We start from the raw sequence: 27067 nt of genomic DNA, 5'->3' as shown, positions 1-27067 counted from the left end.
AGGCCGCTCATATTTCAGCCAGGGTATTCTGTTGAGTGAAGGAAGCGAACTGTGCAATAATATTAACGCCGAAAATTGGTGTCAGTGCTCCTTTAAGGAAGGAAAGGTCTTTGAATTAGGCAAACTTCAGTCCCGCGTGGGCCAAAATTTCCTTCCAAACATCGAAACAAACTTCATGAAAAGCAAGAGGTTAGGGGATCTTATGAGCGCATACCAGTTCCATTAACGAGCTTTCGATCAGTCATTTCGGGTATTAAAGTAAACTACTGGTGGATAGTCAACAGAACAAAAAAAAATTGAATTCTGGCCAGAAGTGCTGACACCGACACTGCCTAGTCGACCACTGTCTCTCACCCTTTGCAAGTAGTCCTCGACAGCCTTGATGTTGGAGGCTGACAGCACGAACGATGACGGATCCTCCACCACTACGTCCTGTTCCAGTTGCGATTCCGGCCTGACGTCCAGCAGGGAAATCATGGCAATGATCTGGCTGCGAAGAACCGCAAACTTTCCCTGCCGCGTGATCTGGAACAGAGTCAATCGCAGCAGGTTGCCGACTCCACAAGGTGTGCTTCGTAGCCAGTGGGAATGGAGAGACATCACTAAAGATTTAAGGGATGCTAAAACGCAGAAACAAGTTTTACTCCATCAGTAGAAGACAGTGCTGTGAATGCTGATTCCCCCCCAGCTACGGCAGTAGCTTATTAATACAGAAAAAGTCAAAAGCGTCAAACCAGGTTATCGCCTCCTACATCCACTTTCCTGCACTACAATTTGATACGCCACAAAATATAAATGTTGTACAAATTGGTGCGGCTTGCCTAAGCAGTTTTCTGGAACAAACACTTGAAATGAAACACTTTTGAAAACGCAACCTAGGTGCTTGTTTAAAAAAATGTTGTACCCTAATAAATAAATAAATAAATAAATATAGCGGTTGTACCCTAAAACAGAGGTTGATTTTTTTCCTTTTACGTGTGCCGTCTTGTACCCGTTAAAAATTCCGACAATGTTGCAGTTCTCGACGACTTTTCTCAAAAAGCAAGATTCCTTCTTAGTGCCATCAGTAGTCGCTGGGTGTCAGATTTATGACAGTGAGAGATAGGTTTAAACAACCTGGAAGTGTTAGCTCCAGTAAGAACAAAAGCAGTGTTAAAAAGGGCCATGAAGACCACACACAACCGTTCTCAAATAAAAATACTGCCTAATTGGGATGAAACTCCCACCAGTTTGAATGCAAATATCAAATAGGTTACGTGCTGAGGAGAACGGAATAAAAAGCAACAACTCTTCAGCTACTTCCCTGCACTCAACTCACGATGAAGATTGTCCATTTCTTCCTGTTGGCTGATGCTGAATAGATTAATCAATTAAATTGTGAGATTACAGTTCGAGCTCATGGCATTTCAAATAAAAAGCAATTTTATGGCCAAAAGGGGATTAAGAAAAATGGGGGAACACTGGCACCGTATCGTATCATGCGTTGCTGTTTGATCCCATACATCATGTATCACATTTAACTTTCATGCACCAAATACGATACTTGATAGATACAGTAAAACTTTGTTACAAGAGACACTAAAGGGACGCAGGAAACATGTGCCTTGTAACCAAAGTCTCTCGTATGTGATGTTGCTAACATGGCAAACATAGGGAAACCAACCAAACCACTTTCATCCAAACGTCTCCTCTAACCAAGTGTCTCTTGTTCTTGCAACAATGTCGGTCGTAAAAATTTTTTTTACTGTGACATCATCCCAAGGTAAGAAAAAGAAGGTGACGTAGTTGAGCGTCTTCGATCATTGGCAGAAACCGTCGATGTCCCTTCACACGCACTGTCCAAATAGCGACAAGGCCTTAGTGGCGTTCATGAACTGATGCACATAGCCAGAGCTACAGGAATAACCGCTCGCCACAATAGCACTTTTGCCAAAAAAAGCTCTGCACGCGGGAAAGGAGCAATATTATAGACTAAAATCACGTTCGAAGTTACCATCTGCGCTTTTAATGAAAGCAGTCGTCACATAGCTGCTGCAATGGTAGACCTAGACGCCTTCAGGCAGCTCAGCCACTAAACTTCGGTGGCGGGGCGGTCGAAACGCCGCATTCACCGGCCTCCACAGCGTATTGATGTCCGCACAAAAAAGTGAGGTCATGGCATGGTTTTGTTGTACGCGCACTCTGGGCTCCAAGCCACTAATACTGAATCCGACGATTTTCAGGCCATTTTATATAATTATAGCATGCTCAAGTATTTAAACTGCTGTATTGAGATTTCCAGACCATTAAGCATCGATGAAAGCAATGAAAAAGGAACATAAAAATTTGCTGTCCGCTAATGGTGCAAGGGTATCTACAACCAAATAACGCTCAAACTATGTTAGGTGGTCATTCAGTGGCCGTGTTCGTGGTTAAAATATGTACATGAGTTATGGTTGAAATAGCAAAGATGATGGGCACAAAACTGCTGTCAAACTCCATAAAAAGGGGAAGTAACAGTAAACACTCGGCCTGGCTTGCGCACTCATTACCACCTGCACCGGCTGCGGCGACCACAGGTCAAGGTAGCACACAACAGAGAAAAGGTCCTCGTGAGAAAAATCTTCCATAGGGCAGTGGCTGGAACTGACCTTTTCCTCCGTCAGCTTGGCTATGTGCCGGCTCAGTTGGTTCAGAACGTCCTGTGATGGTACGGGGGTGGGTGGTGGCAGGACGCAGGGGGAGGCGCCTAGCTTTGCAGTGAGCTCGGCCTCTTCCGCACGCAGCTTGCGGAACTCCTTCTTGCGCTGAGACTTGAGCAGGTTCAGCTCTGCAGCCTTTGTGCGCACAGCGTTCTCCTGCTGAAGGACTGTCAGGTCCGGCTCAGGCTGCGTGGGAAAAACGAAATGTTAATGAAAACACGAGGGTGCTTCGAATAAATTAAAAGCCGTTCCACTCAACGTGAAAGCTGACGGATGTGCAGAGAAAGTGATTCACCATAGTGGGCTGTAGCGCTGTTATCTGCTCACTGCTACCACCCAAAGCAATTCAAATTTCCCACCTCCGTAGTGCTTGCACGCCCCCTGCCTGAAACAGCGCCAGCGGGAGTTCCGTTCTTTTCGTGCTTGCTTTTCCTCCAGCACGTGCCAGCGTTGCACTGGCACCTTTTTTCACTTACAAGGGTGAGACAGCTGAATCAGATTTGGGAGCAGTTTTTGGAGCAGCGAAATCTTGATTTTGGAGCAGAAGAACCTTGAATTGTAGCAGAAGAACGACATATATTATGTCACCTCAGGAGACTAAAAAAATCAAATTTTTGGCAACTCGTGGGGAAAAAGTGCACTCTTAAATCGGTTTTGAACATACTATAGAACACTGAAACAGCCTCTCAATAAACTTTTTTTTCTGCCAGAGTATCACGAGGTACGAACTGCACTACCTTTTTACAAACCATAGTAGAGCTCCATTTAAAATATTGAATTGAAAAACTAAGCAATCGTAAGGCATTTTTATAATCATGTGAATGCCGAAACTCGGACTCGGACTCGGCTATACGCACAAGTGTAGAGCCACGGCAAAAGTTGCGCAAAACATTCGTATGTATAGCCGCCTCCCTCTTGGCATTAAATTTCACTTCAGATAAATGAACCATTATTACTAGCGTGAATTAATAGCCTGTCCCGCTATCGGACACTGCTTGAACATTTTGCGGCAATGTAGCCTGCGTCGCTGCTTCTGCAGCGTCGATTGTCCCATTTCCACCACTCGCAAGCTCGCTGTTAAAGGCAGCAATAACTCGGCGTTTTATAACACCGCAATGAGTCCGAAATTTCCCTTCAAACACGCACCGGACCGAAACACCGCGAATTTGCGGGCGCCATGTTTTTGATGAACTCCCGTCTTTCGAGCCCCGCAACAGATCAAAGGACTAAATGTAAACCCAGCTATCCCCATAACTAAACCAAGGTAGACATCGGCGAAGAGCACTCTGCCTGAACCACAAGCAAATGCTTCGCCCGGAGGCCACGTTTTCCCATCTTTACCACACCAAGATGGCGACGCCCAGTAATGTCTCCGGAGATACGTCGCTCCAAAAATTGCCGTTTTGTTCATCAACTTGCACAAGTAGTTTGAAGCCTTAGTACACATAATTATTTTTGCTACAGGAATTTGCAATAGTTTTCGATGAAAAAACTGAAAACGCACAGAATTTAGCATGTGCAACCCGACATTGTGACTTTCCAAAAAACTATCTCGGGGACAATTGTATGATCAATCATTCCCCCACTGAAACTGACGGGAGCGTTAAAATCCTTGGCTCTCGGACTGTTTTGGAGCAGTTTGGCGCAATTTTCAAGCTTTTGGAGCAGCCTGGCGCAGGAAAACAAATTTGTATCAAATCTGCGCAGCTGTCTCACCCCTGCGCTTACTATTGCAAAAACCAACCCAACGAGCCTTCCGAAATAAATGAACGCGGGTGCTGCCGGTTAATTACATATATTTTGTGTCAAATGCACCTGCAGTATTTTTTGTGCTAAACTACGGGGAGAAGTATGACAAGCGCCAGCAATTCACGAGTTTCAAACGGTTATGACTATTTAAACCACTTGGTTTTCGAAGCCCCTGTGGGACGCCCTATGACGAAACGCCGGGCTCCCCTTGAATCCAGTATCTCGCGGCACCGCCCGATTTCGGCAGTCGTTTGGCATCGACCATTACAGCGAGCTACAACAACAAGGCGAGCCCCTAAAGTGCTCTGCACTTTAAAGTAAGAAGCAGGGTTAATGGTAGAGAGCCCTGGGTCATTCACTATGATAATGGAGACCGTTACGCAGGTGCTCTGGGTAAATTTGTTCCTTGTAGTGTACAGCGAATTATGTGCAGCCAATAACAATAAGCTTCCAAAAGATGAGTGAAATATGTCAGCACTGAACACTGCATTATAAACAATTAAAATTTCCGAACAAAGCTTACAACCTAACGCCCCGCTTTTCAGTAAACAGCTAACGTTGCAGCATTTCTGCTAACATTTCAACAGACAAATCTCTAAACACACGGGCTACACCATTGGCCATTGGAGGCCCGTATTGGACCTGGAGAAGAAGTTACATGAAGACAGAACAATTTGAAAGCCACACAATAGGTTCCCCAGGAGCCCATGGTGTAAATCAATGCAGCAGGACTCCCAAGTGAGCTGTTCCGGAAGGCTTTTAACCGAGCGCTAGAGACACTCACCAGTGTCGCCGGTAGGCCCAGCTGTTCAGACAGCTCGACGATTTCTGCAGTGAGCTGCTTGATGGTGGCAACCATGCGCTGACGCATGGCTTCCTCCCCCACGTACATCTCCTGGAGCAGCCGGTCAACGTGATCCTCGGTACGCTCGAGCCGGTTCTTCAAAGCCATCCCAGTCACTCCAATGTCATGCCACAGGCTCGTCAGGGCATTGACTTTCCTGGTAAGCTTGTGAATCATCCGGTCAAGAGTCTCCTGCCTGCGTTCGGACAGCAAGAAAAAAAAAAATACGGTTTCAAACGCCGTGTCAGTGGAGAGCGCAGGTCAGCTCGCGCTACAGACGCCGAGTTCGCGAAGCCGGTTGCCGCCCGTTCTGGCGCGTGCAAACGTGGTCCGCTGTGGGAGAGATGTTAAAGCCTGCAGACGAAACGATCCTGCCCTGCCAGTCACGGAGAAAATTCAGCATTAAGTTCACAGGTTAGGCACTGCGTTCGGAAATCCATGCGAGGTCTCCAACGAAGGGACAGGGGAACTAACCCCCAGAAGAACTAACTTCGACACCCCCCCCCCCCAAAAAGATTCCTCAACCACAGCACCCTGCCTAGGGATTTATACAACACCCCCCCCCCCCCCCCCTCCCCCCAAACATCCCACCGACACGTCTGCCGTTTCGCCCGTCTTGCACCACTAGCGCAAGCTGCGCGAATTTCTTTTGCGACTACCACGAAATTGAAGTTATTTCGGTGCAAAAAAACACGCCTTTCCTAAGGTTAAATTCAAACGAGGCGTTCTAGAACAAAGCGTTACGAACGCGGAGACTGAGCCGTTGCCTCTGCTGCCTTCCACTTACTTTTGAACGTCAAGCCTACTTACCGCAGCGCTTCCATCTCAGCGTCGTCCATGGTTGTTCAGCAGGTCTTGAGGAACACAATCCACAGTAGTTTGGAAGATTTGACCGGCTGCCGGCCGTCAGCTGTCAGTGTAATGTCACGGCCTGAAACCGTCGTTCCAAACCGGCGCGTGGACTTTAGGCACGCTCGGCTCGTGACGTCGTCAACGTCGTCTTGACGCAGCCAATCGGTGCCCACTACGACTTAAAAAAAAACAAAGAAAAAAAATTTTGTCAAATGTGTTTGCGTTTTTTGGGGGAGAAGAAAACCACAAGAGAACTGTCTAAACTATATTGCACGGACAGCATTGGTAATCAAAATGTTTATTATAAGAACGTTTTGCTCAGCTGGTTGTAAAAATCATAGAGTTTCTCAAACTCTACGGTAAAAATATCACTAATTGAGCATGCCACATATCGGTACGAAACATAGCCTGGAAGGTAATAAATAAATACAGGGGCGGTATCTACAGTTATTGTACAAATTAGTCTGATAAATTTTAAATTAGTAACAAAAATAAAGATGACGTCATACGCAAGTTTACGTTTTTTCAACGCAGTGCCTATTCTGTGGACCAGTCCACAGGATAGTGTTCAGCTTTATTCTGTGGACCAGTCCACAGGATAGTGTTCAGCTTTATTCTGTGGACCAGACCACAGAATAATGTTCAGCTTTATCCCGTGGACCATTTCAGGCGGCGCTTGGCGGTGCTGTTCGGCGCGGTAGTGTCGTGCAACATTTTTTTTTTTTTAGATACTTATTTCAGTTTCGTAACTGCGCCTTCCAGGGCGGGCGCTCCGGTCGCGTGTTGCGCGGTGTCGGCGGCAGCGTTGACGGTGTGCGCCGGTCCGCTGAGCGTGTACATGGAGGAAGAAAAAACTTTTTTTTCCTCCATGGGTGTGTAGTGCATGCGTGTCTGCTCTACAAGTTTCTTCTTTTCGCGTGCGAGAACCTTGCTTCTTCAGCGCGCGGTTGTGCGGCCAACTTAACTTAGCGTTTTCTGCGTGGTTTGTCCACAGGTTTGTGATCTGGTTTACAAAAAACCTAGGCTATGAACCTAGTAACACATATTTTTGATGCCGATTTTGAACGTACTGCAACATTTTTTTAGCAAGCCTGCCCCGAAGTCAACTGAAGCCACGCCAAATTTGTTGTTCTATAATAAACATTGCGACTACATATTACAAAGTTCGCGTGAGACAAATACGGCACAAACTGAGCGTCCTGTAGCGTTAAAACGGTCGGCATTATGTCATCGGGAGTTGAAGACGTTTCTTTGCCCGCCTAATTTTTGTGAACGTGAACTCGGCCGCATTTCGCCGCATCGTGGTCGTCGTGGTGTGGAACGTAGGGCTCGCCGCTTCGGAAGTCTTTGTCGATTTCGTGTGTTCTGTTATGCTGTGTACTAAATGCCTGACGACGACATTACGCTACCTGCATCGCTTGCTGTGCGTAAAGGGGAATGCTGTTCTGATTAACGGAGTTGAAACCGTCGGGGAGGGGGGGGGATAGAGGTATACAGCTTTGCTGTAAAAGTCTCTTGTCTTCGAAGCACGAAGCGTTCTAGCTCGAGGCGTAAAGGAGAGTCTCTGTGTTTTTCTTTTTTTTACTATGCTTTTTTTTCTTTATTGCATATAGAACAAACAGGCACGTGAATGACTACGACGCTGGTTTAAAACACATCAGTGTCGGTTTAAAACCCGCTCACCGAACTTTGGTGGTCAAAAACTATCATACACATCGAAAGAAGACAATTCTTCTAAAATTGGTAACCACGTAAGCTCCGGGCACTGCATATTAATTACGCGTTACGAAGCGCTCTAGCGCGAGGCGTAAACGAGTGTCTGGGTGTTGTAGCACCGTGACATGAGAGGACGATTACGACGACGGGAGATGCCAGCCCCAGCCCCTAAGCGGCTCGGCCCCTAAAAAGAAGTATAGGTGCCGACAGAAGTAACTGGAGCATGGGAGCTGTGGCCGAACCGCATGAGCACCGTGTAGTTGCACCGGCGGTAAACGAAAGGGGCAGAACACGCATGCGCGCCTGCCGACGGTGATAGCATTAAGAATTTTTCGGTTTTTCTTCATTAGGCTGCTTGGTTTTATTAAAAGCTTTTTAGCAAGAGATTTCCTCTTCGTTCATTTTGTAAAAGACATAAGCATGTGCCCCATGCACAATGCATGTGCTCAGCCATCTCACAAGCGTCATCTGCTTAAGTGGGCTGGGAAATTATATGTACTGTTCCTGTAAATAAAGATTCCTATTATTATTATCCGCTCGTACAGCCGGCTGTGAGGTAGGTCGGGGCGCCAAGACAGCACATTAAAGAAAACCGCGTGTTTACGGAGTCACGAAACGTTTTCGTCCGCGGTCGTACAACCGAATGCACTGAAGAGGCAAAGTTCTCGCACAAGGGTAAAGACAAACGCAAGCGAAAAGAAGAAACTTGTAGAGCAGACACGCAACTACACACCGCAACTTAGAGCTCAGCGGACCGGCGCACGCCGTCAACGCAGCCGCCTAAAGTCCCTCCAACTCGCGACCAGAGCGCCCACCCGGGAAGGCACAGTCGGCGCACTTACGAAACTGAAATAAGTATCTAAAAAAAAAAAAAAATGTTGCACGACACGACCGCGCCGAACAGCACCGCCAAGCGCCGCCTCAAATGGTCCACAGGATAAAGCTGAACATTATTCTGTGGTCTGGTCCACAGAATAAAGCTGAACACTATCTTGTGGACTGGTCCACAGAATAAAGCTGAACACTATCCTGTGGACTGGTCCACAGAATAGGCACTGCGTTTTTTCAAGCAACGTTTTTCAAGTACCCGTCCAATCCAAGGTCACGTCCAAGCCAAAAGCGATAGGGCCGGCAGGGAGCATGCGGAAAAATGCGTAGCATAGGCAATGATGAGGGCTGATATTGCCGCGAAGGTGATATAGCGATCTGCCATCGGACGACCGGCGTGCGCCCAAAAGAGCCATGTCTGGTCTGTTAAAAATGTCGCAGAAAGATGATGGTCGCAATGCAGGTTTCTTCTCATTCTTGTCTCACGTGAAGTCGGGCCATCTAATCGCCGGTGTTTCTGGAGGTGTGATATCGACGCTGTGTGTGCACCCGTTCGACCTCTTGAAGATACGGCTCGCAGTAAATGACGGTGCAGTATCGAGCAGGCCGCAGTACCGCGGCTTTCTGAACGCCGTTGCCACAATTTTCAGGCAAGAAAGCATCGTGGGATTCTACCGAGGTGTGACCCCCAACTGCCTGGGAGCCGGCGCATCGTGGGGCTTCTACTTTTTCTTCTACAACGCCATCAAGTCTCAAACTTCCCTGCGAACTCAGACGGAGCGCCTCGGACCCGGTCAGCACATGTTGGCCGCCGCGGAAGCCGGCCTCATGACTCTGGTCATGACGAACCCGATATGGGTCGTAAAAACGAGGATGTGCCTCCAGTACTCAACGGCGGAGCTGCCCGAGGCTCTCAGGTACAGAAGCACGTTGGACGCCTTCAGGAAGATCTACCGCCTTGACGGAATCAGGGGCTTGTACAAGGGCTTTGTCCCCGGGGTTTTTGGAGTGTCACACGGCGCACTGCAGTTCATGGCCTACGAAGAAATGAAGAAGTTGTACCAGCACTACTACCGGGACGTCGCCAGCAGACAGCTGGGCTCACTGGAGTACCTCGTCTTCGCCGCCCTCTCGAAGCTTTTCGCGACGACGGTCACATACCCGTACCAGGTGGTCAGAGCGAGATTGCAGGACCAGCACAAGAAGTATGCGGGGGTTGCGGATTGCGTAACCAGGACTTGGAAATTTGAAGGCTACAAAGGCTTCTACAAGGGACTCGTGCCGAACACGCTGCGAGTGACGCCGGCCACTGCGATCACGTTTGTTGTTTACGAAAACGTTGCGAAGTGGCTTGTTGTCAAAGACAAGTAGCCTGGTGCGTTTCGCGGAAGCGATGTTTTGGGTGGAAACGTGCACTGCAGAAGTCATTTTTAAAGCAATGATCAAGGCTTTACGAAATGTTAAGCATGTAGACATATATCTAGAAGTAGAACATGCACAATTTTTTTTTACTTTGCTAGCCTTCACTTAAGTGTGCCTAAGGCGCAATATTGCATTTGCACCCCAAAGAAAGAAGCTATTTTGTATTACGTGTCGCGTTAATATGAGCTGTTACTGCTGTTGTTTTGGAGCACATAGTAGGCACAAACACTTACACCATCCGTTTTATCCTAGTCAATGCTTACGTGTTGATAGCTTAGATGAAACGTAATACTCTGATTGTTGCTTGAATAAAAGGTTCGAAAATTGTTTCAATATCTGAATTTGTTTTCTCAAGAATGCTAAACATGCACTCATCATATTTGTTGCCTTTTCTTTTCTTTTGAACTTGATAAGGGGATAAGCATTTTCCAGTAGGCTTGTGCTCCAGGTAGGGTGACCGAATTCATGAAAATGGGACACACCAGTAAGGAGGGGGGGGGAGTGTACTTAAAAAACAGATTAAGGTTGGAAGAAAACATTTTCATTCAAGAACTGCTCTTATTTAAAACGTTACATTTTGATATAAGTCCTCACTCAGGCTGAGGGAACAATCCCACTCACAGTTCAATCACCTGCATTTATTTTGAAAGTTCCACTTGGGGTCCTCCGTTGGTGTATTTCGTCGACGATTTAATTTCTTTAGCAGAACTTTATTTCTCAAAACTCGGTTGGAAAATTCTTTGCCCTCGTACAGAAAGTTCAGCCGCACAAGTAACATTGCATGCAATGTTGACAGCATTTTGATGCCACCGTCGAGTTCACAGCGGGAAAAAAAAAACACGCTTTACTAGAGCCGCAGTTTCTGGAAAACACAGGGCCAGTTCCTCGATGCGAGAAATGCCCGAGCAGCGTACATCCCGTGATGTGGGACACTTGCACCCATCTCTCAGAGACCAAAATACGAGAAGAGTTTCAATCTTCTACTTTCTTTGCAATGTTTTGCTTGACAATGATCCACTAGTGAAATAATGCCTCTTCAAACTCGTCTTTGGCAAGAAACTTCATAGCGTTCTTTGGTTAGAATAGATCTAAATTGTACTCTCTTGGTAAATGTTTTATATTTGTAAAATATACTTATAGTGAGTTGGCACTTTTTTCGTTTGATCAACTTGCTTGGCGCCAATTCTGAAACTGTGCAGTCCCGCAAAAACGGAACATCATTGTTAATTTGGACAAAAAGACAGGACGACAGAAGCGGGCCTCAAAAACGGGACGTTTGGTCATCCTAGCCGTAAGCAATCATCTTTTGCATGTTCCATTGAAAATTTAGTTTTTCATGTGAGTAAACATAGGCAGGGGTGCATTGCCAGGGAACAGAGAGGTCACAATGCACGGACAACTATATTAAAGTGCGACTAATACGTAACTTGCCGCCTTAAGTGCAAAAAGCAGAACGTGTAAAAATGCTACTTGGGACTCGCTCTGCAAAGGGATCAGTGCCAAGCCGAAATGGTTTGAAGGAATGCAATTCACCGCATTCACTATATAGCAAAACTGTTATATAACATATAACAGCAAGAGGCCAGACACAAAAGCAGGACAAAACTCAATTTGTGTCATTACTTTTTTTTTTTTCTGCAGCCTTGTTCTCATTCACAAGCAAGTCTCATTACCCTTTCTTGAGCTAGCTTGTTTCATTTACAGTCAACTTAATAATGGCTGTGTTTTTTTGCATGCCATAGTTAATTCTTGGTAGAGCAAATGTGCTGGTGTGGTGACTTACGCTCGCTAAGCATAACGTAAAGTGCTGTCAGAAAGTAGTACTTGATTAGTTTGTTATTAAAAAATGAAATCTGCCACACTGGTCACCCCTCACAACGTCACAACCTGAAAAAGGACAGCAGCACTGCAGCCTCTTGAAAGTTCATGACTGAACAACACATTAAATGATTTATGTACGAAACAATAACAGAGCAATACAGTAAATAGCTTATGTACCAAATATTCCTTACAGCTTGACATACAAGCGTACCGATGCAGATTTCAGCTCAGCTTCAAACACAAAGTAATATCATCAGCAACACGTGCATTTCGCATGTGGCACGCAGTTTTCTCATTTTATCCCTACACAAACGCAAAACTTGCCCGCATGACAACAGCAACCAGGCTTCACAGGTGACATGCAGATTTTCTAGTTCGCCTACACTACACACATAAAAAATTTGTCCAAGTAACACTCAGCATCCGGTAAGCACCAGCACGCATTAAACGCAAGGTTTGATTGATTGTTTGATTGATATTGATTTCCCCATAATGCCAATGGTGTGAGAGACTGTGGAAGTGACGGACTTGTTCATTGATTGATTGTGGGGTTTAACGCTGAAGTAACACATGGGATATGCAACATGCTAAGATGGAGGGCACCGGAATAATTTTAACCACAAGGGGATCTTTAACGTGCGCTAACTTCTCAACACACTGGTGTTTTCGCTTTTCGCCTCCATCAAACAAGCCGCCACTGCGTCCCGGATCGAACCCACAACCTCTGGCTCAGCAGCACAAGGGCCTTATTGTTCCCGCTGCTGATGAAACCATTTCTCATAGTCCACACACACACACATGCATGCACATATGCATGCACTCGCACACAGGCGTGTGCTGCTCACATGCACATCTGGAGCATGTTTGGCTTGTAGCAGTCCACGCTGCACAGAGCCAGCCCTGTAGTGGAGCAGGAGTACTTCTCGGAGTTGTGGCGGCCCTCGATGCTGTACAGGGTTCTCTGCAGGGGGCTGCAGTGGTCGTGAGGGGGAAGGAGAGGCAGCGTGTCGGCTTTCTTGGCCAGCTTCTTGGTGCCACCCTAGAGATGTGAGTCGGACTTCTTGGGCAGGCACTCAAAGGTCTGCCTCTTGTCCTCTCTTCTGCCTCCTCCGCCTGCTGCTGTGTTTCATGGCACGCTGAATCTACCGCTGGATCATCTCCTCCATCAGCTCTTTGGTGGACTCCACTTCCGTTCGGTGGAGAGGAGACACACATCAGTGGAGGCACCGTTCGCGAACAAGAACGTAAAACGTTTTTCAAGCAACAGCTGTAAAGAGTGAATTTTAGAGGGGGAGGTGTCTGGAGTGCCAGTATGTGTGTGCGCACATGCCATTAAGACGGCTTCGAGAGCGGAAGTAGGACCATGGTGGCACATGCAACTCTCAGTGTTTGTGGAATATTATACAAGGTTTGCGCAAATTTTTGCATCTTTTAACACACCCGCAAACCACACCAGTTTTTTTTTATCTGAACTCAAAAGTCGCTCTCTCTGCTCATGCACTATACAATATTAAACGAGCCATGAAGACAAAATATAACTTTGTTAATCTTGAATATGCTAGACTTTGACAACTCACTCAGCTCCATTGCAGCCACGGAGGACATTTTTTTAATTGAAAGAAATGCAAAAATGTTGCAAGACTTTCAAATTTTCTGCTACAGTGATGTAATATGGGGGGAGTGATGTAATATGGGCCAGCCATAAAAGCATGTTATCACTGTGTGGAAGGATGGCAAGCTGGGCTAGTTGATTCATAGTGACCATATTGAACCAGCAGGGTAAAAGAGACGGGACATAAGAAGGACAAACACTGTCACAGCGCTGAACTCTCAAATGAATTTTATTAGAAAAAACACACATTTGGCACGTGCGGTCTGATAATGCTTTGATGTAATCGCGGATGACAAGATATGAAGCCACATGGCTCTTCAGAGGGGAGTACATATATGTGTGTTTTTTCTAACACATAAAATTAAGTTGAGACTTCAGCCCTGTGTCATCGTTCATCATTCTTATGTCCCGTCTCTTTTGCGCTGCTTGTTCGATATCAGTGTGTTACTGGACGCCCATTACAATTGCCCAGTCAGGTTTCTTATTGGTTGCTTAGGTTGGAGGCCGCCAACCGCACAAACAAGATTCTGTGGTGTGACACAGAAATCGCCAAAAAGTGGGTGTGAGCTGCCACTGCTTCATGAACCTCTATTATTTGTTCGAAGTTTGGGATAAAATTGGTGCTATCGGGCCAAAGCAGCCCATTTAATTAACAAAACATATTTTGTCTTAATGGCCCCTTTAAGGGGCCATGAAGACAAAATACGTTCTCTTTCATCGTTGTGTCTCGTGTGCTGTCCAATGTCACTAAAAGCACGCACTGAAGTGAAGTCCGCTATCTTATCTTGCGTAACACCACGTCTGGCATACTTCACTTTCCCAACATTTTTAGATTGGGTAATCTGAGAAACGTTGGCTTCGATTAACGCAACCAAACCTAACCTGACCAGCGCAGAAGACTTCTGGGTTAGGTTGGGATATAGATAGCGTTCAGTGTATTTCGGCTGCATTAGGCTTGTTGGATACGGCTAGGTTACGTCATGTTGAGTTGGGTTAGGCTGCATTAGTTTAGTTATAATAGTGTATCATGCACGAAGGTTGGTCTGGCAATCAGCATTTATCGACAGAGACGGGCGCTTATATACACGGCCCGGTAGGTGGCATATGACAAGATACGGTACACGCAAGCATGCATGACTGTGCACAGTTACATCTCCCCTTTTTCAGTTCTCTTTATTGAGGGGGTTAGAAGTCCCTTTCTGGGAATCTTTCGGAGGACGATGTTCTCGCTGGCTTCTTCGCAACGGTTTGGGCTCCGACTGTTGCGGAGACACATACGCAGGAACAGACGCGTCGGTAGGCGTGCATACTGGTGTGGACGGCTGGTGTGCTGGCCTGAGGTGTTCCCGGGTGCATTGAAGCTGACATCCATCCTCAGTTTCCACGACGTAGGAGCGCGGAGTAGAAGCCGTCTGGATGACTTCAGCGGGATACCACGTTTTTGCTGGAATGTTTATACTGCGACACTGGATCCACGTGGCAACTCTGGCAGGGGCTTGGAGCTTCTGTTGTAGACGGTCCGTTGTTTCTGGAAGATCTGTTGTAGTCGTTGCTTCACGTCTTTAGGTGGTATGACCCGTGGCCAGAGGTGGACGGCAGGAACAGGCAGCAGGGTCCTAGCTAGTCAACTTCCCCATGAGTTGTTGCACCGGAGACTGCAAACATGGGTCACAGGGAGAGTTCCTCCATTCGAGCAATGCCGCGGAAAAGTCTACCGAGCCAAATGGATGCTTCTTTAGCAGTTTCTTGGCCTCTTGTACGGCTCTTTCTGCCATACCATTTGAGCGTGGGTGACATGGACTGGAGCAAACGTGGTTGGTGCCAACCTTACCGATGAAGTCCTGAAACTGCTGGCTGGTGAACGGTGGGCCATTATCAGTGCAGAGCTGGAGTGAAAACCCATGAGTCGCAAAGCTGTCTGCGAAAGCGGAAATCACATGTTTAGCCGGTGTCGACTGCACTGCTCTGATTTCAGAGAAGAAAGAATAGAAATAAACGACAACCATGTACTCGTCACCGTTATGGTAGAAAAAATCGGCGCCAACGGCCTTCCACGGCAAACTTAGAATTTCGTGGCTCATTAAAGGCATTCGAGCATTTCTGGGCCTGTGCTTCTGGCATACCGGTCAACGCCGCGCTGCTTCCTCAATGTCATTGTTTATGTTTGGCCAATAGAGTGCAGTTCGTGCGCGTGCCTTCATGTTTTCCGATCCACCGTGCACAGCATGCAAACAACAAATAATCTCGCCACGCATCTTGGGAGGGATGATAAGGTGGTTGCTGTGTAGAACCAAACCTTGTGTGTGAAGTTCTTCTCGGAAGGCCCAGTAGCTGCGTAGATCCGGGATGACGTCATTTTTGTTGCCTGGCCAACTTATTCTTGCGTAGTGGTGAAGTTGGAGCATTATTGGGTCCTTTGCTGTCTCTTCCCGTACTTGCATCAGGCGCTTGTCTGAAATGGGCAGGTTAGCGATGAAGTTGATGTGAAAGTGTTCGTCCTGCTCCTTCAGAACGGATGCATTTGGAGAGCGCGATAACGCGTTAGCAATAAAAAGATCCTTCCCCGGCGTGTACTTGACAACTATCGGATACTTTTGCAGGTTGAGGCGCATGCGCTGCAGTCAGAGTGAACACATACAATGGTTTGTGAAAAATCGCTTCTAGCTGTTTGTGACCCGATTCCACTACAACTTGTGGCTGCCCAAATAGGTAGAATTTTTCCCCATAGCCAGCACTTCTTTTTCGATCTGAGCGTACCTCTGCTGCGTTTCCGTTAGAGAACGAGACGAATACGTTAGGGGGTGGCATTCTGAATTATCCCTGTGCCAACTCCTCTTTGACTTGCGTCGACTGACAGTGTTATACGTTGGCCCTTTGTGAAGTACGCTAGAACTGGAGCCTTTGAAAGCGCCTCTCTGAGAGCCATGAAGCTCTGTTGGTGGCGGTCCTCCCAAATCCATGCGACATCCTTTTTCAAAAGCTCTCGTAATGGCGCTGTAACCGTCGACAAGTTCGGAATGAACCGGGAGACGAAGTTGACCATACCCAGGAAGTTTTGCAGCTCTTTCTTGTTGCTTGGTGCTTGAACTTGTAGGATGTCATGCAGCCTGTCCGGATCCAAGCTCGGCCCATCACGCGTCAGAACGTGCCCTAGGTATTTGACAGTGCCCTGCAAAAAGCGGCACTTCTTGCGATTTAGCTTCAAGTTGTGCTGTCGGCATCGCTGCAGAACGTTTTGCAGGTTCCTGTTATGTTCCTCTTTGGTACGCCCCCACACAAGAATGTCGTCAATTACAACAGCGACACCTTCGAGGCCTTCCATGACCTTGTGCATTGCACGCTGGAAAACTTCCGGAGCAGACGAGATCCCGAAAGGCATGCGTAGAAACCGGTAACGGCCATAAGGAGTACTCATGGTGCAAATTTGAGAGCTCTCATCATCGAGCTTTATTTGCCAGAACCCTGACGAAGCGTCTAGTGTTGAAAAATACCGAACACCGGCAAAGTCAGCATGGGATAGTGTTCCCTCAGTAGAGCTTTGTTTAGTTCTCTAGGGTCCATGCAAATTCGCGTCTTGCTGTTCTTTTCGACTAACACCATGTGGCTAGACCACTCCATTGGCTCGGTTACTTTTGTGATCACCTGCGCCTCTTTCATGCGGTCAAGTTCCGCTTTAGTTTTTTCCTGCAGTGCTATTGGGATCCTTCTTGCCGGCCTAATCACGCCCTGGGCTTCCGGATGCGATAGGTAACACCTGTGGGCGCCTAGGCCGTTGAATCTGTCCCCATAAGGTTTCGCAACTTCGTAAAGCTGTGGTTGCTCCACCGCCGCGACTCTGCGCAGTAACCCAAGCTGTTCTGCGACAGAACCACTGAGTGTTACGGGAACATCGTCTTCGATGATGAAAAAGTTAGCTTCAAGGCTAGACTCAGTTCTGGCGGCAACCAAGCGTATGCGTCGTGTTGCCTTTTTGTGGTGGCCAAAAAAACGTGTTCAGCACGATGTCGCAACTCTCGTCTCTTTTGTCGGTTATTTCATGCAGTTTCTTTTTCTCTATCACCGGACAATTGGCGCCGGTGTCAAGTTTGCACAAGACGGGCGTCCTTTCTATTTTCACTGTCGCTGACCAGCGATCACCTTTCTCGGCGTTTCGTGATAACGCGTCAATCCAGAAATGTTCTTCCCGGGCTTCAACTGCTGCAAGCCTGTCTGCGCCTTATCACTTTTCGTTCTGCATGTGACAGCGAAATGATTTCTTTGGCCACACTTGTTGCATGTGCGTCCTTTCGTCGGGCATCTGCGATTAGCCTCGTGCTTTCTGGTGCACCTGCCGCGACGCCTCATTTCTTTCTCGGAGACAGCACTGATATTCGATTTGCCATGCGCGCGTGCTTGAATTGCTTCGCACTGCTCTTTGCCCTGTTCTCGGGTGTGGCATATTTCCACTGTTTTGGCAAAATTCGCGTTCTCCGAAATAAGCCTTTTCTGAAGCTTTTTGTCGTTCACGCCAAGAATAATTCTGCTCCGCAGCATGCGTTCTTCCATTTCACCAAATTCACAACTCTTGGGTATACCCTCAGTTCGGTTATCCAGTCATTAAAGCTTTCTCCGTCATGCTGGTCACGTATTCCAAAACGATACTCGTGGAACACTAGGTTAAGTGACGACTTGTAGAATGCTTCAAACTTCTTTAAAACTGCTATGTCCAACTTCTCTTCTTCGTCAAACACAAACGTGCTGTAGGTTTTACGAGCATCCTCTCCAATAACCATGAGAAAGGTGGCGGCCTGTACCTCTTTAGGCTGCTGGTTCAGGTAGGTAGCCACGGCGAACAGCTCGAACTCTTGGTCCACATTGTCCAGCTCTGCCAGACGTCCCCGGAGGTATTCAGGGCTCTCGGGGGTGGAAGTAGCGTGGTGACCGGGGCTGCTTGCTGGCGTGGTGGGTCGGCCATGGCGAAGTTCTCGAAGCGAGGCTGGAAGCCGCCTGGCGTGGCTTGCTATCTTGTAGATCCACTGCTGTCGGCTGCCGCTGCCGCTCTTGCTATCGGCCATCGTCACTCTTATCGGCCGCCGCTGCCACCATGTAGCACGCACGAAGGTTGGTCTGGCAATCAGCGTTTATTGACAGAGACGGGCGCTTATATACACGGCCCGGTAGGTGGCGTAAGACAAGATACACGCAAGCGTGCATGACTGCGCACGGTTACAAATAGGTTAGGCTATGTTTGGTGCAGCCCCTTTGTTAGGTTACATTAGCTAGACTACATTACGTTAAACGTACCTGGCCCAAACTTTTGTCACTTGAAGTATAAGGTGGTCACAGTACGGGGCTACCCATGCAAAATGGAAGCAAATTCAAGTCTGTTAGTTTACTCCAAGTAATGTTATTAAGCTATATTAAAACCTGCCAGGCGTTGACTGGAGCTGCCGTGAGAATAGACACAGCCTTTTTTCTTAATCTCTTCCAACTCTACAGCTTGCAAGCAAAGGTAGTATAGTATACTAAACTGTACAGAGTGCTGCTAGCTGCTTCGTTCGCACAGGCGCTCGCCTGGGTCGGCGCGTAACTGTCATCTTTGTGCTTTAACAACTCACTTTGGAGCAGCAGCCACTGCATGGCCATGATCAGCATTGGGTCTTCCATGTTTCGCAGGTCGTCATCACCTCTTCCAGCCGGCCTGACTCCAGGCATCGCCTCCTGTATTTTTACAATGCCAAACGCATCGCGCGCTTCCCAATGGGAGTGACTGGTACGCCTGCAGGGCCTAGATTTCGCAAGGTGGGGCCCCGAGCTGAACAACAGAAAGTCATGCACAAACAAGTGCGCCGCACAGACCACCACCAGCATTGATGAGCGGTTCACCATGGACGGCGCTGTTTGCTGAAGCGACGGCGGTGCCAGACAACAGCTGCCCGGTCCCCAAAGACAATAGTTAAGGCCCGTTCACACTAGCGACGAAAGCGAGCGAAAGCGACGGGAATTCCGTCGCTTTGTCGCGCGACGATCATTTTTGGCGAATGGTCGGGACCAATTTTTGTCGTCGCGCGACAAAGCGACAGAATTCCCGTCGCTTTCGTCGCAGTGTGAATGGGCCTTTAAACAAGAGGTTTATATAGACAGAACCGTTTGAAACAATAGTTAAACAAGAGGTTTATATAGACAGAACCGTTTGAAACTCCTGGAACCGCTGGCATTGGTCATACATGCACCCATTATTTAACGCAAAGAAAACATCAGGCACATTTGAGGCAAAATATATGTACATAACCGGCAGTTCTTGCGGTCTTCTAGTTAAGAATACACATTGGGATGGTTTTTACGATAATAAGGGGAAAAAAATTGGACTTGGAAAAAAATGGCGCAGGAAAGGCTCTAGCATGTGCGAGATGAAAGCAAGCACGAAACAGAAAGAACAAAACTCCCGTTCGTGCTGTTCCAGGTAGAACAAGAAACACAATATAAAGAAAAGGATGCCTGCTAACCGAGAAGGCACGTGAGCAGAGCGAGGGCGGAAAAATTGAATTGTATTGAACAAACCTTCGTTCAGTTCATCACGCGAGGAGTGACCACGCATGGAGGGGAAGAGCGTAAGGGTGCAAGAGGAGAGAGAGAACAAGTAAGGCTGAAGAGGCGGCAGACAACTATAGTTTTTTCACTACATTTGCAGTGAATAAGACGCGGTCAATTTTCAACAGTGAAGCTGTACTTGGTTTTATGGGACTAAAAGTACAACGCGGTCGCAGCGATGTGGGGGCAAGCCTAGCGAGGAGGAAAGCAAGCGCCAAGCATGCGGCAAGCCACGTGTAAATGCAGTGAGACTTTTATATGGGCAAAGCTTTTTTAAACTACAAAGTCTAGTGGTGATGTTTATACTTGTCAACACTGTTGAGCAGAAAGGAAACATTAAAGGGGCACTGACACAAAAATTTTGCATCTTGTTTTTTTTGTTGCGATAAGTAGCTAGTGACCTACTTATAACCTGTAGAAACCTCATTTGCTTCTGCGTGCGACGGTTGTTTAATTAGAGGCATTTTCAATGCGGCCAGTCGCAGTTTCGGTTTCAGCGAGTGCCGCGAAACGATGGATTTTGTGGATTTTGTGTGAACAAAGCTGACCACGTGACCGTCGGAGGGATATCACAGTTACAGAGCAGAGCCGCCGTAGCACTGTCGAATCCGCATCGACGGCAGTTTCTGCGAATGCCCCCCCGTACTGATCTCGTGAGGCGCCTAATTAAAAAGCGACCGTGGATGTGACGCAGGCGCTGCGAGTGCAAATGCTAGCGCGGCTAACGAACGACGCGCGACGCTCGAGACGGTGGGTGGCAAGACGCGCGCTGGGAGCAGCCGGCCGGTCTGCCTACAGGTCCGCCTACAGATGTGTTCGGCTTAGCACTGCGGCGGATATTCAAGTGTCGCTCTCGTAAGCGGTGCAGATGACAATTTTTAATGCAACCCGCCATCGCATCATTAACTCCTTTCTCATGTAAGCCACCATGGTCGGGACTTGGGGACAATTTCGTGCAGCGGTAACAAGCTATCACTCGAGCTACCTGCGCCGGCGTGGGCCACTTCGCGGCCGTGGCCGCCGCCTGCACAGCGACCGTGCGGCTTGCTCAGTGGGCTTTTCGTGCCTCCGGCGCGTTTCCGCATCCAATGGTAATAAACAGTAATAGAAACAGAGTGCCTGGAATCGCTGTAGAACTTTGGTCGCGGCCAGCTGCCCGATGAGCTGACGAAATCACGGCGCCTCCGCCGCCAACGATCGGGTCGTTCCATGGCTTGCCATGGCTCCATGGGTCGTTCGTTCTCGAGAGCAGAAGCTCCGCCCTCCGGCCCTCCGATTGGAGCGGCGAGCCGCGCGAGACGGCGCAAAACGCCGGTAGTGCGGAAGCGGCAAACACAAACTCGTGACGTGTTTGGATGTTGTTTATTTACAATTGCGCGTGGTCCTCTGCTGGCTGCTCGGTTGCGTTTCGCACACTTCAAAACTGATTTTAAATATGTTCTAGGCTGTATTCGCCGCTGATATTTTGCAGATGATGTATGTGTGTTCCCACCAATCTATCTCCGAAGTTATCTCGCCTTCAAAATTTTGTGTCAGCAAATTTGAGCAAATTTGAGGAAAGACATCAATACTACATAAGTGATATTGGCATTGTTCTTTTAATTAAAATTACATGGCTGCTTGATCTTTCTGATGGAAAATAAAAAATACGCCGTGGGAAAAAAAAGCGCTCGCGGCGCTTTCAAATTAGTGAAACGTTCCAGTCATGGAGGAAAAAAAAGCTTAGGAGAGGCCCCCAGCTATCCCCGCGCATTGGCAAAAGTGTGGAGGAAGTCACGTGTTTTCGGCGGCCATTGTAAGTAGCGTTAGCAACGGCGTCCTAGCAACAGCCCGCCCGCCGTTCGCCAGTCATGGAGGAAAGGCAGCGTCTGCCTTGTCGTCCGATTGCGAAGATTGCTGCTTCGCTTTGCTGCGCTGTGGTCTTGCGGAACTCGAAAAGGATGCTGCGAGTTGCGACAGCTGCGCCGATGGGAATATGTCATTTAATTTCTACTTGCAAGTGCACCTTGTACCGCGTCAAGCTATTGCTCCGGTCGCGATCACGACGCGCCTATTGAAGTGCAGATATCGTGAACGCGCCGTCCCGTCGTACGCGCGGACACCCGTCTGGTAGATTTTCGGGAAGTGATACACGTGTGCAGTACGTAGGCGACTTGCAACCGAACGATTCGCAACTCAATTTTTTGGTTATCGCCGCCGCAATATAGAGTTTGCTAGGCCGGCAATGCGCGGCAGTGCTTTTGCAACTGTTACAAGGTAGATTCCCAGTTGATATAATTCCATCGTCCTATTACCTTAGTAGGTGTCCGTCTGTTGACTGGAAGAGTGCTGGATCTGGAATCTGGATCTTTTTGTGGTCTCGCTCTGGATTTCGATTTTCAACGCTTCATACTGCGAGGTTAGTGTATGAACGTTTTCAACTGATATCACCTTGAATTTATTGACACAGAGACAAGTTGAAACTTGGCGAAAAAAAGTTTATTGACGCCACCCACCCTCTCATTTTTTTTTTACTCAATAAAATGTTTTGCCTCCTCCTCCTGCTCCTCCTCCTCCTCCTTCGCAAAAAATTCTATCGAAGGCACGCGAACAACGGTAAAAACATTCCACAATTTTTTAGCGTGAAATCTGCATGAAGTACTGCTTACCTATATATATAGAACGGCCGTTTAATTGACTAGTCATCTCTGGGATTGCCAGTGAAACTGCAACGCAAACTTGGGCACTTTCCAGTCCGGTAGCCGCATGGCGTTCGCCCACTGTTTGCGGCGTTCTCCATCGCTTGGGCACCTATAAACGGCGGCGATTGCAAACAAAGGATGAATGCACACCAATGTACAGCAATACTTGTCAGCGGAATGATGCACTAACCGGTGGAAAGTGACGCCCAATTCCTTGGGTACCGATCGCGACTTGCAGCCTGGCACCGAGCATTGCGGCATTGTTAGAGCGAGCCGCTTCGCAAACCTGCTGCGGCCACACTGAAGACGTGTAACAGTGTAACCGCGCGTTTAGGTTCACGGTCACGCGCTGCAAAACGGCCTTCTACCTGCCTATCAGCTGATTTCCGCCGGCTCGGCGCTGGCAGATGCAGACGACAAGAGAGGCCATACAGGACGGAGGAGGCGGAGAAGGTGCACCGAGAGAGAGAGAGGCAAAAAGAGTCCGCCAATGGCATGGAGGGCCAATGGTCCGCCATTCGACTTACAGAAATGGCGTTTCCGGCTGCGCTGGGTGTGACGTCAGGGCCTCTCCTAAGCTTTTCTTTCCTCCATGGTTCCAGTTAAGCGTAGCTTATTTAGTGACACTAGTTCCAGTAGATGGCGCGAGCAGTGAAACACAACAAAAATGAACTAGCGCGAACGGGGATCGATCTGCTAGCTGGCTTTGACGAAGCTTAGATTTGCGATCAGGGAATGCCAGGAAGCTTCGCTGTTAACATCAGCGTTCGTGACATTAAAGGAGCCATGAAGAGAAAACACAAGTTTGGTTCGTTCAAAAGATTGTCTCGTTAGAATCATACTGACACCACTTTTAACGTAAATTTCGCTCAAATAAGCTACATAATTAGGAAAAACGGGAATGGTCATAAGACCCACCAGCTCATTTCCCGCAACAAAACCTATGATGTCACATGAGCTAAGCTCTGCGATTGGCGGAGGCTGGCAGAAGCAGACGCAAATTAGGTAGAGCTTACAAACTAGACGAACGAGCGATTTGCGCTTAAATTTAGGGCACATTCTTTACAAAGCAATGAGAATGATGGGACAAACAGTGGAAGTTACGAAAGCACATGTAAACATAGAAGTACTGATGCGTTCTGCTGTTCGTACTGCGCACAGCATGCTTGGTTTAGCTGCACAGCACTACGGGGCTTGGGGTTGTCTCAGACGACACTGGCCGATTGACGCAAGCAACGGTGTCTTGCGTGTTCCCATTTTTCGAGCGAGCACTGTTTCAGGGAACGAATATTTTCTCCCTGAACAAAAACAAGCCAGGTTTAAATGCGGGCAAAAACAAACCAAACGCTTGCCACGGTATGGTGGCGCCATCTAGGTTACGGATCGTAAAGAAACGCGGGAACAAACCAACACCGCTGTACAGGGTGGAGACAACCTTTGAACGGTCCCGTGCCGCCGCAATTGGGCCAACGGGCTCAACGCGTTATTCTTTTCGTTTCCCACGAGACCTAGCAACGCGAAACAGACAATATGATTCAAACTTCTTCAGTAAACCGCGTTGCGGCGATAATTTTAGCTTGGTTTTGACACAATGACTTGCTTCGGCGGCGAGCGAGCAACCGAAAATGGTGGCGCCAGCGTATACGTGTCTCTACCGTGCACGGCGGATGCGTGAATGAAGGTACTCTAGGCTGCAGAGCGGTCGGTTCCTGTGATGTCATTTGGGACCACGAAAACGCACGATTGAGCGGGAAAATCAAAATTTTAACCTAAATTGTTTAATTTCTCAGTGAATAAAGCACCGTTTGTATCCGGACAAGCGCTGGGGGCACTATAAAACACGAAATCTTTCGAATAAAACCAACTTGCATTTTCTCTTCATGGCTCCTTTAAGTCGGTGAATAACTGGGCTAATTTTATTTTATTTCCTTTCCCATAAAATAGAAAACAGTTCCGGACTGCCCATTAGCTGCCTCGCGCTGGTTTGTTCGCCAATCGGGGCCTCAGCAGACGATAAGTTAGACCGAGCCACAAAATGCATGCAGCGTTTGTACGTTCTGCGGTTCGCAGGCGATGTTCTCACACTTTCTCTTACGAGCCGGGTCATCTGTTGCGGGCTGTTGCGGGCTCTGCATTACTTTCGAAGTTCTCGTAAGTTGGCTGCTGTACGTGTTTAGAGGGAGCGTTTTGTTATACCCCTGTCACACGGGCACTTTCAATCGCGATTGAGTCGATCCGGATCGAGCTCAATCCGGATCGGGCGCATTCTACACGGCAGTTTCAATCACGATCGAGCTCGATCCCGCTCGAACTCAATCTTGGTTTCTCAAGCGCGATCGAGGCAATCGAGCCTTCCAAGCGCGATCGAACGAAAGCGGCGATACTCTCGTCCTCGCTCAGTAATGACACAGAAGGTGAAAACTTCAACTAATGCTACAAATTCTGTCAAATAACTTGACCCAAACAAGCGTGCGGTTACGACCGCGCGAAGTTACCAGACGCCGGCCGCAAGTACATTGTTAGCGCCATCTGGCGTACACAAGTGCAACCGGTGCAACTTCTCGCAGCGGCAGTGCGTCGAGTGCGTTCGAAAACTCGATCGCGATTCACTTCAATCGGGATTGAAAGTGCCCGTGTGACAGGGGTATAATCAGGCTTGAGGAAAAAATTCCCCCGCATTTCCCCGAGGGGGAGAATGTGCAAGTGCGAATGCACGGTTGTCGGCCCGCTTGCGGCGCTTGCGCTCGGCCCCCGCAGCCCACCGCCTCGCCGCCTTCTCTTCCATCTCTTCCATCGGGTTTGTAGTATCACGTGTACACCACGCAGTTATCAAGCCGCTATAACGCCGCTGAGTCGCCAACGCACGCCGCTGACGACGTAGTTTAAATGCGTTAAAGATATAAGGCGCGTCACTAACACTGATGTCAGCGTCGTGCCCGTGGCTTGGTCGGTAGAGCGTCGCGCTGCGGCCGCAAAGTCCTCGGATCGAAACCTGGCGCCGGATGCTGATTCTTTTTTTAAATATAGAGGAGCACTGCGGACGCCGCCGCCGCCGCCGCCGCCGGCGGTGGATGGTTTGGGGTCGCTTATAAAGTGCATTCGCACTTAAAAGGTGCCGATCAATTGAGGTGCAGATGTCGAGCTCAACTAAAAAGCTTTGATCGCTTTTTACGCGATCGTCTAATTATATGAATTAGCAAAAAAATTGAGCCATAATTTAGCGAGAGTAAAGCCAGAAAGATAAAATACAAGAATTTCATGAAAATTTTGACTACCCACTGAAATAAACATCAAAATTCCAGAATTTATTTTTCCCACAACGCTTTTTTTATTATACTTTTGAATAGCAAGACTATAACAAACATACGGATAGGAAGGTTCGTCAAAAAAAAATTGTGCTCTATTATTGTCATTTATATCTAGCAGCTTAAGGCCATTTTAACTATAGCTGTGCGCGCTGTGGTAGACAATTTTTTCCCGTCAAAATTACTCCATCTCTCATTCCACCTACAATTGGGATCTTCCCTTTATTTTCGGTGGTAAGGAAGAGCGTTTATTTTGTTCTTGGGTGCTTTTTGTTTCTTCCCAATTGCTAAATAAAGCCGATTATTTTTCAGCCGAATCAGAGCCTTTGTTGCAACTCTTAGTGCATTTCTTTTCTGCTAGTACCTGGGTGCGGTTAATTCGGTAGCCCTACACTTTGAGCGTATGGAGGGCTGCTTTTCGTTTCCTTGATTCCACTCGCCTATACTCTCACAAATTCTAAATATTTCAGAAAAAAACTGGTCTTTGGTCGGATTTAAAGCATTTTCCAGTACCTCACCAAAGTGAGCAGCATCCTGCCGACGTGCTCATTTTTACTACAGTGCCGTGAGTAGATAAGGCCGCGTGCTAAGGGGTGTAGCGAGGAATACGAGGATGTATGTACACAGACAAGCGACCGCTTTTGCGCTTGTTAAGGATAAATCCTTTATTTTTGAATTTGAGACCATTGCTATTTATAAATTCGGTTCTTACGAGTTCCTCCCACTAATCAGCGAAATCCGAAATAAAATTCTTCTAGCGTAGAGCAAAGTGCCCTCAAGCCATTATCTCGAAAACGCATCGGCAGACACGCATGGGCGCGGTGCACCAGCACGGCACTTGTGGAGCAGAGCTCACGGCTGCTCCCTCGTCGGCAAGAATAATCTTGAGGATGGTGTTCCCGATTTTGCGTCTGGCGAACGCCCAGTTTGTCTTGTATGAGTGGAAGCACCGTGCGTCGACGATAAAGCCATGAGCCTTGCTTGAA

General features: G+C 47.9%; 3 protein-coding genes across 6 annotated transcripts in view; 1 reads left to right on the top strand and 2 right to left on the bottom strand.

The window, feature by feature from the left end:
- Nucleotides 1-6288, bottom strand: part of LOC144152694 (protein regulator of cytokinesis 1-like) — a 47737-nt gene extending 41449 nt beyond the window's left edge. The window contains exons 1-4 of the mRNA XM_077684095.1: nucleotides 6085-6288; nucleotides 5215-5470; nucleotides 2631-2867; nucleotides 355-525 (exon numbers count right to left, since the gene is read on the bottom strand). Of these exons, the coding sequence (XP_077540221.1) occupies nucleotides 355-525; nucleotides 2631-2867; nucleotides 5215-5470; nucleotides 6085-6113 (693 nt within the window). The 5' untranslated portion in view covers nucleotides 6114-6288. The remainder of the gene's footprint in view (nucleotides 1-354; nucleotides 526-2630; nucleotides 2868-5214; nucleotides 5471-6084) is intronic.
- Nucleotides 6289-8928: 2640 nt separating this feature from the next.
- LOC144152695 (solute carrier family 25 member 32-like) lies at nucleotides 8929-10419 on the top strand. Its single transcript, XM_077684096.1, has one exon. It carries the CDS (start codon nucleotides 9085-9087, stop codon nucleotides 10039-10041), a length of 957 nt encoding a protein of 318 aa, XP_077540222.1. The 5' UTR covers nucleotides 8929-9084; the 3' UTR covers nucleotides 10042-10419.
- A 4236-nt stretch (nucleotides 10420-14655) lies between these two features.
- LOC144152696 (uncharacterized) lies at nucleotides 14656-19415 on the bottom strand. Of its 4 annotated transcripts, XM_077684097.1 has the most exons (5): nucleotides 18319-19102; nucleotides 16571-16694; nucleotides 15822-15977; nucleotides 15357-15443; nucleotides 14656-15180 (listed from the first exon to the last, which is right to left on the bottom strand). In XM_077684097.1, the coding sequence occupies exons 1-5, from the start codon at nucleotides 18577-18579 to the stop codon at nucleotides 15146-15148; spliced, it is 663 nt and encodes a 220-aa protein (XP_077540223.1). In that variant the 5' UTR covers nucleotides 18580-19102; the 3' UTR covers nucleotides 14656-15145. The 4 variants fall into 4 exon arrangements, 3 of the variants coding, with proteins under 3 accessions (XP_077540223.1, XP_077540225.1, XP_077540224.1); XM_077684099.1 differs by lacking the exons at nucleotides 16571-16694; nucleotides 18319-19102 and adding an exon at nucleotides 19123-19401; XM_077684098.1 differs by lacking the exon at nucleotides 15357-15443.
- Nucleotides 19416-27067: the final 7652 nt, after the last annotated feature.

The sequence above is a fragment of the Haemaphysalis longicornis genome, unplaced genomic scaffold (genome assembly GCF_048455015.1).
Source record: "Haemaphysalis longicornis isolate Haplotype H1 unplaced genomic scaffold, Haemaphysalis longicornis Haplotype H1 scaffold_9, whole genome shotgun sequence".
NCBI lineage: Eukaryota > Metazoa > Arthropoda > Arachnida > Ixodida > Ixodidae > Haemaphysalis > Haemaphysalis longicornis.
The sequence above is the reverse complement of the archived record's forward strand: the minus strand, read 5'-3'. Positions and strand labels throughout refer to the sequence as shown.